This window comes from Oncorhynchus kisutch, linkage group LG29 (assembly GCF_002021735.2).
Source record: "Oncorhynchus kisutch isolate 150728-3 linkage group LG29, Okis_V2, whole genome shotgun sequence".
NCBI lineage: Eukaryota > Metazoa > Chordata > Actinopteri > Salmoniformes > Salmonidae > Oncorhynchus > Oncorhynchus kisutch.
Window position 1 is genome coordinate 40,521,767 of NC_034202.2, and position 13,230 is coordinate 40,534,996.

General features: G+C 47.0%; 1 protein-coding gene across 2 annotated transcripts in view; it reads right to left on the minus strand.

Annotated features, from left to right (window-relative positions):
• The window catches only part of trim3b (tripartite motif containing 3b), a 55,084-nt gene that overhangs the window by 22,324 nt on the left and 19,530 nt on the right, over window positions 1-13,230 (minus strand). Inside the window, exons 6-13 of one of the 2 annotated variants that reach the window (XM_031809171.1) lie at window positions 12,462-12,563; window positions 8,377-8,475; window positions 7,012-7,546; window positions 6,634-6,737; window positions 5,772-5,939; window positions 5,063-5,231; window positions 4,489-4,530; window positions 2,467-2,537 (exon numbers count right to left, since the gene is read on the minus strand). In XM_031809171.1, coding sequence (XP_031665031.1) covers window positions 2,467-2,537; window positions 4,489-4,530; window positions 5,063-5,231; window positions 5,772-5,939; window positions 6,634-6,737; window positions 7,012-7,546; window positions 8,377-8,475; window positions 12,462-12,563 — 1,290 coding nt within the window. The remainder of the gene's footprint in view (window positions 1-2,466; window positions 2,538-4,488; window positions 4,531-5,062; window positions 5,232-5,771; window positions 5,940-6,633; window positions 6,738-7,011; window positions 7,547-8,376; window positions 8,476-12,461; window positions 12,564-13,230) is intronic. The other variant, XM_031809172.1, reaches the window with a different exon arrangement.

A 13,230-nucleotide genomic window follows, 5' to 3' on the forward strand; every position in this document is an offset into this window, starting at 1 on the left:
AGGCTACCCTACCCATGTCCAGGGTAGTCTGCATATCCACAACCTTCTGGCTACTAGTCCAACGCTCTAACCACTAGGCTACCCTACCCATGTCCAGGGTAGTCTGCATATCCACAACCTTCTGGCTACTAGTCCAACGCTCTAACCACTAGGCTACCCTACCCATGTCCAGGGTAGTCTGCATATCCACAACCTTCTGGCTACTAGTCCAACGCTCTAACCACTAGGCTACCCTACCCATGTCCAGGGTAGTCTGCATATCCACAACCTTCTGGCTACTAGTCCAACGCTCTAACCACTAGGCTACCCTACCCATGTCCAGGGTAGTCTGCATATCCACAACCTTCTGGCTACTAGTCCAACGCTCTAACCACTAGGCTACCCTACCCATGTCCAGGGTAGTCTGCATATCCACAACCTTCTGGCTACTAGTCCAACGCTCTAACCACTAGGCTACCCTACCCATGTCCAGGGTAGTCTGCAAATCCACAACCTTCTGGCTACTAGTCCAACGCTCTAACCACTAGGCTACCCTACCCATGTCCAGGGTAGTCTGCATATCCACAACCTTCTGGCTACTTGTCCAACGCTCTAACCACTAGGCTACCCTACCCATGTCCAGGGTAGTCTGCAAATCCACAACCTTCTGGCTACTAGTCCAACGCTCTAACCACTAGGCTACCCTACCCATGTCCAGGGTAGTCTGCATATCCACAACCTTCTGGCTACTTGTCCAACGCTCTAACCACTAGGCTACCCTACCCATGTCCAGGGTAGTCTGCAAATCCACAACCTTCTGGCTACTAGTCCAACGCTCTAACCACTAGGCTACCCTACCCATGTCCAGGGTAGTCTGCATATCCACAACCTTCTGGCTACTAGTCCAACGCTCTAACCACTAGGCTACCCTACCCATGTCCAGGGTAGTCTGCAAATCCACAACCTTCTGGCTACTAGTCCAACGCTCTAACCACTAGGCTACCCTACCCATGTCCAGGGTAGTCTGCATATCCACAACCTTCTGGCTACTAGTCCAACGCTCTAACCACTAGGCTACCCTACCCATGTCCAGGGTAGTCTGCAAATCCACAACCTTCTGGCTACTAGTCCAACGCTCTAACCACTAGGCTACCCTACCCATGTCCAGGGTAGTCTGCATATCCACAACCTTCTGGCTACTTGTCCAACGCTCTAACCACTAGGCTACCCTACCCATGTCCAGGGTAGTCTGCAAATCCACAACCTTCTGGCTACTAGTCCAACGCTCTAACCACTAGGCTACCCTACCCATGTCCAGGGTAGTCTGCATATCCACAACCTTCTGGCTACTAGTCCAACGCTCTAACCACTAGGCTACCCTACCCATGTCCAGGGTAGTCTGCAAATCCACAACCTTCTGGCTACTAGTCCAACGCTCTAACCACTAGGCTACCCTACCCATGTCCAGGGTAGTCTGCATATCCACAACCTTCTGGCTACTAGTCCAACGCTCTAACCACTAGGCTATCCTACCCATGTCCAGGGTAGTCTGCAAATCCACAACCTTCTGGCTACTAGTCCAACGCTCTAACCACTAGGCTACCCTACCCATGTCCAGGGTAGTCTGCATATCCACAACCTTCTGGCTACTAGTCCAACGCTCTAACCACTAGGCTACCCTACCCATGTCCAGGGTAGTCTGCATATCCACAACCTTCTGGCTACTAGTCCAACGCTCTAAACCACTAGGCTACCCTACCCATGTCCAGGGTAGTCTGCAAATCCACAACCTTCTGGCTACTAGTCCAACGCTCTAACCACTAGGCTACCCTACCCATGTCCAGGGTAGTCTGCAAATCCACAACCTTCTGGCTACTAGTCCAACGCTCTAACCACTAGGCTACCCTACCCATGTCCAGGGTAGTCTGCAAATCCACAACCTTCTGGCTACTAGTCCAACGCTCTAACCACTAGGCTACCCTACCCATGTCCAGGGTAGTCTGCATATCCACAACCTTCTGGCTACTTTGTCATGTAATGCTGACAAAACAAAGAACAATTTCTGCATATTTAAGGCTCTGGTCTGTCCTAGGAGTGAGGGTCAGTCATAAGCATGTTCTCTACTATCCCCTTTATATTCCATTTCAGAGAGGCCTGATTTCTCCAGGTTTGCCTCTTTATAAATGATGGTCAGTCCCTAACAAATAACTATAAACTGTAGCTTACTGTTAACAAATAACTATAAACTGTAGCTAATTGCTAACAAAGGAGCTAAAGGAAAGTATAGTCAAGGACAATGTAATGCTTTTAGCAAGAAATGGGAAATAGAATACTCTTGTAATATAATGACAGATTAGACTGTGTACGCGTTGGAGTGGGCATAGATCCACTTCGTCACACAACTAGATATTTTCAAATGAATAAAGCATTTAAAAAATATATATATATTCCCTCTTTCCTTGATCACAGCATAAAGGCTTGACTTACCTTCACAGAATGATTGTGGAAATCTGTGACAATGATTTCATTCTTGTTGTTCACCGCAACAAAGTGTGGACCTGGGGAGAGAGAGAGAGAGAGAGAGAGAGAGAGAAGGGGCAGAGAGAGAGAGAGAGAGAGAGAGAGAAGGGGCAGAGAGAGAGAGAGAGAGAGAGAGAGAGAAGGGGCAGAGAGAGAGAGAGAGAGAGAGAGAGAGAAGGGGCAGAGAGAGAGAGAGAGAGAGAGAGAGAAGGGGCAGAGACAGGGAGAGAGAGAAGGGGCATAGAGAGAGAGAGAGAGAGAGAGAGAGAGAGAAATGGCAGAGACAGAGAGAGAGAGAGAAGGGGCAGAGAGAGAGAGAGAGAGAGAGAGAGAAGGGGCAGAGACAGAGAGAGAGAGAGAGAGAGAGAGAGAGAGAGAGAGAGAGAGAGAGAGAGAGAGAGAGAGAGAGAGAGAGAGAGAGAGAGAGAGAGAAGGGGCAGAGACAGAGAGAGAGAGAGAAGGGGCAGAGACAGAGAGAGAGAGAGAGAGGGAGAGAGACAGAGAGAGAGGGAGAAGGGGCAGAGACAGAGAGAGAGAGAGAGAGAGAGACAGAGAGAGAGAGAAGGGGCAGAGACAGAGAGAGAGAGAGAAGGGGCAGAGACAGAGAGAGAGAGAGAGAGGGAGAGAGACAGAGAGAGAGGGAGAAGGGGCAGAGACAGAGAGAGAGACAGAGAGAGAGAGAGAGAGAGAGAGAGAGAGAGAGAAGGGGCAGAGACAGAGAGAGAGAGAGAGAGAGAGAGAGAGAGAGAAGGGGCAGAGACAGAGAGAGAGAGAGAGAAGGGGCAGAGACAGAGAGAGAGAGAGAGAGAGACAGAGAGAGAGAGAGAAGGGGCAGAGACAGAGAGAGAGAGAGAGAGAAGGGGCAGAGACAGAGAGAGACAAAGACAAAGAGACAGAAATAACGTGATTCAAGTTAGCATGACTAATGTCCTCTAAAATACTGGTTAGAATTATTATTTTTTTAGGTTTAATTTATTTGCACCAAAGAAAATAAGTGATAAACAAACAATCGAATAAAATAATAATAAATACAAAACAAAAACAGTGTGAAGGCATTTATATAAGCCACACCCACAAGAAAAGTACAAAAATAAAGGTTTGGTAAAACAGATAGCAAAACCTACTAATTATAAATGAACCGATCAGAGTGATTACATCATTTTGATCCAGAGATCGATAGAGATCTATAGATGGTTATAACTGGTTTTAGCATGGAGTTTGCCATTGAGGGCTTCCACCATTTTAAAGTAATCAACTGGGTGGGGATTCCTATGGGTTGGTAGCAATCAGCCAATTATCAGAAATCATTGTATTCTTTAAATTGGGTTGCCTATGGTTGGTAAAGGGCTTGTGTTTCCTATGGTTTGTAAATGGCTAAAAGCTATATTACTGCCATGTAGAGGCCACAATGGATGAATGACACAAGAGTTGGTTCAGGACTCTAACACTACAGGTGGTGGTAAAATCACCAATATTAGCTTTACACTTTTTTTTCCCAGACACAAAAGAAGAAGACAATTTACTACTTTAAAATGGAGATGCCATAATGGCACAGATACAAAGATGAGATCTCTATCTATCTCTATGGTTTTTATCACTCATTTTCATTGCTACCGATTTTAATTTAATTCATTATTCAGGTGTTTTGAAATGTCTAGGGATATAAGAGATAATATTTAAGAGCAGACAATTCAAAAATGGGTTAGTATCGAATCAAATTTCATTAAATTGCATCTCATTCATCTTATGCATACTCTACATTACAGAGCAATACATTCAACTCAGTTCGAACAACAATGATTGTAATGATCATGATATTACGATGACATATGTATCAATCTTTTGTTACGTTTTACATATATCAGGCACAGAATGATCTGGGAAGATTTCAAGATACAATTTCCAGGGCACTCAACATCAGGGTAGGAGATGCAGGTTAGACAGAATGGTGCACTCTGGGTAAGGGGCGGGGCAACACTCGATACTTACTGAACACCGGGCCAGATCTATTTAAATGGGCACCACTTTTTTCTAAAACAGAAACAAAAGGGAGAAAAAAAGAACAAGAAACAAACAAACGAAAAGGTAGAGTCAGAGATGAAAGACGAAACAAGTAGAACAGAGAGGATCTGCAGGAAGAAATGGTTTCCAATGGCAACCAGGGTCCTGGCGGCCATCTTGGCTCTTGCAGGTGTGTCAGATCAGGTCAATCTGCACACGGGTTGTGTTCGGGAGGAACATTTCACAACGATCAGATTCTAATGGGTTGTGTAGAACAGTATGCACCAAGCGTCTCAAAAGTAGGAGTGCTGATCTAGGATCAGTTTTGCCTTTTTTTACGTCCAGATCAATGAGATTTCATGGACAGGGAGGACCTGGGCCCATATCCACAAAGCGTCTCAATGTAGGAGTGCTGATCTAGGATCAGGTCCCAATCTGTCCGTCTTATTCATTATGATCTAAAAGGCAACACTGATCCTAGATCAGCAAGAATAGGAAAGAGTGTCGCGTTGCTATCGGAACGTTTCACATCGCTGAACATTCTAGGCTCCACCCCCTTTACCTGCAAACTGTCTCTCGGACGTCCCCCTGGCGCCGAACTTGGTGACCAGCTTCCCGTTAGACTGGAAGATGAAGACGCAGCACGCCTTGTTGTCCACGGCGATGATGTGTCCGTTCCTGTCCACTGCCACGCCCTTAGGGCCCAACAGACGCCCCGCCCCGATCTTATTCTGAGTGTGAGAAGGAGGAGGTGATTCAACATGTCAAATTGTCAAGAAATCAACAGCAAATTACAACCAATGTTTTTTGTGGTTAGAGTCAATAGAACGGCTGTCATTCATTTAAACGTATTACCCAGAATCCTTAGTGAATTAACAAAGCGGTCACCAAGCCTCTGTTTTGGTGCGTAGCTGAGGGGCCTGGAATAATGTGACCACTGTCAAATTCATAGTCGGAGCTATGGATGCAAGGACTGATCATCCATGACATCAACATGATAGTTTTAACCAATCCTTTGAGGCTATTTGTTGTTTGTTTACATTTCTTTTGTTTGCAAACAATGGAGTAAAACAAGCTTTTATTTTGGGGTTCTGATGGGAAATGACAGATGAACTAAACACCTGAGGCATTTCTACATTATATACTTCAAGAATCAATGGCTATATATCAATAATTTATATGTACAAAAAAATGTATGTAGCAACTAAGAATTCTAGCTTTAAAATTAGAGAGGGAATCTCATGACCTCTGATGACCTCGTAACCTCTGACCTTGAACTTCCCATCGGAGGAGAAGATGCTGACCCATCGGTTGTCGTAGTCGGCCACGATGATGTCACCGTTCATATCCACGGTAACGCCCGTGGGTCTCTGCAGTTGCCCCGGCGACCGACCTCTGACCCCAAACCTCATTTTGAATTGCCCGTCATTGGAGAACACCTGTCGACAGGGTGGGACGACAGACACAGAAGTGAGACTTAAATATCAAAACGAGTGTTTTAGAGTAAAGTTTCGTTATAGGTCTAGCTGGTCTACCTCTTAGAATGCCCTAAGTCGTCTTATACCACATTATCTTTCCCTCTCCTGTGTTCAATGGATGGTCTCCTACCTGTTTACACTTGTTGATACTATCTGGTCTCCTACCTGTTTACACTGGTTGATACCATCTAGTCTCCTACCTGTTTACACTGGTTAATACTATCTAGTCTCCTACCTGTTTACACTGGTTAATACTATCTGGTCTCCTACCTGTTTACACTGGTTGTTTCTATCTAGTCTCCTACCTGTTTACACTGGTTGATACCATCTAGTCTCCTACCTGTTTACACTGGTTAATACTATCTAGTCTCCTACCTGTTTACTCTGGTTAATACTATCTGGTCTCCTACCTGTTTACACTGGTTAATACTATCTGGTCTCCTACCTGTTTACACTGGTTAATACTATCTGGTCTCCTACCTGTTTACACTGGTTGATACCATCTAGTCTCCTACCTGTTTACACTGGTTAATACCATCTGGTCTCCTACCTGTTTACACTGGTTAATACCATCTGGTCTCCTACCTGTTTACACTGGTTAATACCATCTAGTCTCCTACCTGTTTACACTGGTTAATACTATCTGGTCTCCTACCTGTATACATTGGTTGTTACTGTCTGCTACCACCACTCTGCCGTTGCTGGAGGCTGAGATCCCCTGCAGGTTGGTGAACTCACCCTTCTCTCTCCCTCGCGTACCTAGACCACAGGTAAACACACACACACACACACACACACACACACACACACACACACACACACACACACACACACACACACACACACACACACACACACACACACACGTGTGAAACAAGACCTCCTCCTTCTTTCTGGGCTGTGTTTCTGTCTCTCACAGACTGCTCTCAAGTTACACAATAACAACAACAACAACCACATCAACGAAACGCAGGAAGCAACAATCGGATGACCAGGTGTTGGTTGTGGTAGTGTTAGACTGTGGTTGTCTTACCGACTCTGTGGATGAGTTCATCCTCGATGGGGTTCTCCTTCTTTTTGATGCTGAACATGCTGGAGGGTCTCCTCACAGCCTTCTGTCTGACATGACCCGCTGTCCCGCCAGGACTCTTCAGCCTCCTCTTCACGTCATCCGGAGACGGCAGCGCATCCGAGGGCTTAACCGCCTGCAGCCGGAAGGGACTGCCCCGTAGCGGCTGGCCGTAGAGGGACAGAGCGAAGGAGAACTCCCCCTCGGACCGTAGCGTGTATCCCACCTCGTATGTCCCGTTCTTGTTGTCCGTCACCTCCGGTTCCGTGACGACGCGGCTTCCGTCGGCAACTGGTGTGACAGTGGCCCTCAGCGCCGCGTTCCCTGTCCGCACCAGCTCGCCGTCCTTGTCTTTGGTCGTCACGGTGACGCTGACATGTTGTCCGGTTGCTGCGTGGCGTAGTCCTTCTCCGGTGGCGACGGAGGTGTGGCCTACAGCTGCCGTAGTAATGAGGACGCCCAGGTTCTGGAGGGAGCGACGCAGGCCCTCTGTCTCCACCTGGGGGGGTAGGTTAATTAACCACACACTCCCTATTTATGCTGACCTCATTTCCTGTCCCTGGCTGCCAAAGCTGGTTTGCAGACTGTATAATTTATTCCATGAACCCTGAACCGTACCTGGCCTTAACCTTTAGTTCCACAAAATGTTTTAGTAACATCCTGGTTGGAGGATCTTATAAAACACGGCTCAAGACAGGAATAAGACGAATATACCGTGGCCCAAAGTGTGGGACTTGTATCCTGTCTGTACTACCTGTCGGTCCAGGTGTGTATCCTGTCTGTACTACCTGACGGTCCAGGTGTGTATCCTGTCTGTACTACCTGTCGGTCCAGGTGTGTATCCTGTCTGTACTACCTGACGGTCCAGGTGTGTATCCTGTCTGTACTACCTGACGGTCCAGGTGTGTATCCTGTCTGTACTGGTGTGTATCCTGTCTGTACTACCTGTCGGTACCTGTCGGTCCAGGTGTGTATCCTGTCTGTACTACCTATCGGTCCAGGTGTGTATCCTGTCTGTACTACCTGTCGGTCCAGGTGTGTATCCTGTCTGTACTACCTGTCGGTCCAGGTGTGTATCCTGTCTGTACTACCTGTCGGTCCAGGTGTGTATCCTGTCTGTACTACCTGTCGGTCCAGGTGTGTATCCTGTCTGTACTACCTGTCGGTCCAGGTGTGTATCCTGTCTGTACTACCTGTCGGTCCAGGTATGTATCCTGTCTGTACTACCTGTCGGTCCAGGTGTGTATCCTGTCTGTACTACCTGTCAGTCCAGGTGTGTATCCTGTCTGTACTACCTGTCGGTCCAGGTGTGTATCCTGTACGTCCTACCTGACAGTCCAGATGTGCGTTCTGGTGAGGCCGTTCAGGGAAGTCATGACGGGCCATGGCAGAAACCCGCTCACTCATCTGTTTTTGCACCATCAGTACCTAACAACACAACAACAGGAAAATAATGCTGCATTCATAACCAAATTGGTAGGGAATCACCAGTTTTGAAGTGGTAAATGTGAGTTGTGTGCGTTCACGTTTTGATCTGGTTCTTATGGAGAGAAAAAACACATGTAAAGGGGAGGGGTGAAATACCACCCAACATGGAGGTCATTGGAGGCTTCTGATTGGTTTGCTCTTTTTTGCCCATAGTACACAGTTCCAGTATCAAACAGAAGATGCATCAATGATTAGTATTTTGAACGGTCATGAACAATAACTGCTGAAGATGCCCGCCGTGCTCGCGGTATTTTTTAGTTTGTTGACAAATGATGTCATAGAGGTGTAAAGAGGGGAAACTCGGAGCTCAGGGACGACAGACGAGTTAACCGCTAAGTAATTACCAGTTGGAGAGGTGTAAAGAGGGGAAACTCGGAGCTCAGGGACGACAGACGAGTTAACCGCTAAGTAATTACCAGTTGGAGAGGTGTAAAGAGGGGATTTTATTCCCCCAAGTTGTATGTTGGTACTTAATGAAATTACACAATGTTGTGAACGCGTCTCAATTGGGTTCTTTGGGAAGGGTGACGCTGGAAACAATGTGGAACAATATAGAACCATCACCCAACGGTCTAAAGCACTGCATCTCGGTGCAAGAGGCGTCACTACAGTCCCTGGTTCGAATCCAGGCTGTATCGCAGCGGTCTAAAGCACTGCGTCTCGGTGCAAGAGGCGTCACTACAGTCCCTGGTTCGAATCCAGGCTGTATCGCAGCGGTCTAAAGCACTGCGTCTCGGTGCAAGAGGCGTCACTACAGTCCCTGGTTCAAATCCAGGCTGTATCACAGCGGTCTAAAGCGCTGCGTCTCGGTGCAAGAGGCGTCACTACAGTCCCTGGTTCAAATCCAGGCTGTATCACAGCGGTCTAAAGCACTGCATCTCGGTGCAAGAGGCGTCACTACAGTCCCTGGTTCGAATCCAGGCTGTATCACAGCGGTCTAAAGCACTGCATCTCGGTGCAAGAGGCATCACTACAGTCCCTGGTTCAAATCCAGGCTGTATCACAGCGGTCTAAAGCACTGCATCTCGGTGCAAGAGGCGTCACTACAGTCCCTGGTTCAAATCCAGGCTGTATCACAGCGGTCTAAAGCACTGCATCTCGGTGCAAGAGGCGTCACTACAGTCCCTGGTTCGAATCCAGGCTGTATCACAGCGGTCTAAAGCACTGCATCTCGGTGCAAGAGGCGTCACTACAGTCCCTGGTTCGAATCCAGGCTGTATCACAGCGGTCTAAAGCACTGCATCTCGGTGCAAGAGGCGTCACTACAGTCCCTGGTTCGAATCCAGGCTGTATCACAGCGCTCTAAAGCACTGCATCTCGGTGCAAGAGGCGTCACTACAGTCCCTGGTTCGAATCCAGGCTGTATCACATCCGGCCGTGATTCGGAGTCCCATAGGGCGGCGTACAATTGGCCCAGCGTCATCCGGATGTTCTTATCCGACTAGCCTAGTTAAATAAATGTTAAATAAAAATGTTATAAATACAAGTTATTAAAAGAACCCTCTGAGCTTTTCAATGGCTCTTCGCAGTTCACAAAATGGTTATTTCCTCTCTTAGTGATAATTATAATGTAGTGGAGGTGGATCATTAGAACACGAGGGGGCGTGGTTTGTGTACATCTCTCTTAGTGATAATTATAATGTAGTGGAGGTGGATCATTAGAACACGAGGGGGCGTGGTTTGTGTACATCTCTCTTAGTGATAATTATAATGTAGTGGAGGTGGATCATTAGAACACGAGGGGGCGTGGTTTGTGTACATCTCTCTTAGTGATAATTATAATGTAGTGGAGGTGGATCATTAGAACACGAGGGGGCGTGGTTTGTGTACATCTCTCTTAGTGATAATTATAATGTAGTGGAGGTGGATCATTAGAACACGAGGGGGCGTGGTTTGTGTACATCTCTCTTAGTGAGAATTATAATGTAGTGGAGGTGGATCATTAGAACACGAGGGGGCGTGGTTTGTGTACATCTCTCTTAGTGAGAATTATAATGTAGTGGAGGTGGATCATTAGAACACGAGGGGGCGTGGTTTGTGTACATCTCTCTTAGTGATAATTATAATGTAGTGGAGGTGGATCATTAGAACACGAGGGGGCGTGGTTTATGTACATCTCTCTTAGTGATAATTATAATGTAGTGGAGGTGGATCATTAGAACACGAGGGGGCGTGGTTTGTGTACATCTCTCTTAGTGATAATTATAATGTAGTGGAGGTGGATCATTAGAACACGAGGGGGCGTGGTTTGTGTACATCTCTCTTAGTGATAATTATAATGTAGTGGAGGTGGATCATTAGAACACGAGGGGGCGTGGTTTGTGTACATCTCTCTTAGTGATAATTATAATGTAGTGGAGGTGGATCATTAGAACACAAGGGGGCGTGGTTTGTGTACATCTCTCTTAGTGATAATTATAATGTAGTGGAGGTGGATCATTAGAACACGAGGGGGCGTGGTTTGTGTACATCTCTCTTAGTGATAATTATAATGTAGTGGAGGTGGATCATTAGAACACGAGGGGGCGTGGTTTATGTACATCTCTCTTAGTGATAATTATAATGTAGTGGAGGTGGATCATTAGAACACGAGGGGGCGTGGTTTGTGTACATCTCTCTTAGTGATAATTATAATGTAGTGGAGGTGGATCATTAGAACACGAGGGGGCGTGGCTTGTGTACATCTCTCTTAGTGATAATTATAATGTAGTGGAGGTGGATCATTAGAACACGAGGGGGCGTGGTTTGTGTACATCTCTCTTAGTGATAATTATAATGTAGTGGAGGTGGATCATTAGAACACGAGGGGGCGTGGTTTGTGTACATCTCTCTTAGTGATAATTATAATGTAGTGGAGGTGGATCATTAGAACACGAGGGGGCGTGGTTTGTGTACATCTCTCTTAGTGATAATTATAATGTAGTGGAGGTGGATCATTAGAACACGAGGGGGCGTGGTTTGTGTACATCTCTCTTAGTGATAATTATAATGTAGTGGAGGTGGATCATTAGAACACGAGGGGGCGTGGTTTGTGTACATCTCTCTTAGTGAGAATTATAATGTAGTGGAGGTGGATCATTAGAACACGAGGGGGCGTGGTTTGTGTACATCTCTCTTAGTGATAATTATAATGTAGTGGAGGTGGATCATTAGAACACGAGGGGGCGTGGTTTGTGTACATCTCTCTTAGTGATAATTATAATGTAGTGGAGGTGGATCATTAGAACACGAGGGGGCGTGGTTTGTGTACATCTCTCTTAGTGATAATTATAATGTAGTGGAGGTGGATCATTAGAACACGAGGGGGCGTGGTTTGTGTACATCTCTCTTAGTGATAATTATAATGTAGTGGAGGTGGATCATTAGAACACGAGGGGGCGTGGTTTGTGTACATCTCTCTTAGTGATAATTATAATGTAGTGGAGGTGGATCATTAGAACACGAGGGGGCGTGGTTTGTGTACATCTCTCTTAGTGATAATTATAATGTAGTGGAGGTGGATCATTAGAACACGAGGGGGCGTGGTTTGTGTACATCTCTCTTAGTGATAATTATAATGTAGTGGAGGTGGATCATTAGAACACGAGGGGGCGTGGTTTGTGTACATCTCTCTTAGTGATAATTATAATGTAGTGGAGGTGGATCATTAGAACACGAGGGGGCGTGGTTTGTGTACATCTCTCTTAGTGATAATTATAATGTAGTGGAGGTGGATCATTAGAACGAGGGGGCGTGGTTTGTGTACATCTCTCTTAGTGATAATTATAATGTAGTGGAGGTGGATCATTAGAACGAGGGGGCGTGGTTTGTGTACATCTCTCTTAGTGATAATTACTTGAGCAATACATTTGTAATAACATGTATTATGATACTTATTGCTCTGTAAGAGCATAGTAATGGAGTTAATGGTTAACCAGTCCACTAACCTCTGTGGCACTGCCGTGGCTCAGGGCCTGTTCAGTAAAACTACAACTGCTCTGGATGTGGTCCTTCCCCTGGAGGAGAGAGGAGAGCTGGGTCTGGAGCACCTGGAGACAGGGAGGAGAGATGGTTAGAGACAGGGAGGAGAGAGGATTGAGAGATGGTTAGAGACTGAGAGGAGAGAGGATGGAGAGAGGGTTAGAGACAGGGAGGAGAGGATGGAGAGATGGTTAGAGACCGGGAGGAGAGACGATGGAGAGATGGTTAGAGCCCGGGAGGAGAGGATGGAGAGATGGTTAGAGACCGGGAGGAGAGACGATGGAGAGATGGTTAGAGACAGGAGGAGAGGATGGAGAGATAGAGACAGGGAGGAGAGACGATGGAGAGATGGTTAGAGACAGGGAGGAGAGGATGGAGAGATGGTTAGAGACCGGGAGGAGAGACGATGGAGAGATGGTTAGAGACCGGGAGGAGAGGATAGAGAGATGGTTAGAGACCGGGAGGAGAGGATGGAGAGATGGTTAGAGACAGGGAGGAGAGGATGGAGAGAGCGCTAGCTGTGCCACCATAGACTCTGGGTTCGCGCCAAGGCTCTGTTGCAGCCGGCCGCGACCGGGAGGTCCGTGGGGCGACGCACAATTGGCCTAGCGTCGTCCGGGTTAGGGAGGGTTTGGCCGGTAGGGATATCCTTGTCTCATCGCGCACCAGTGACTCCTGTGGCAGGCCGGGCACAGTGCACGCTAACCAAGGTTGCCAGGTGCACGGTGTTTCCTC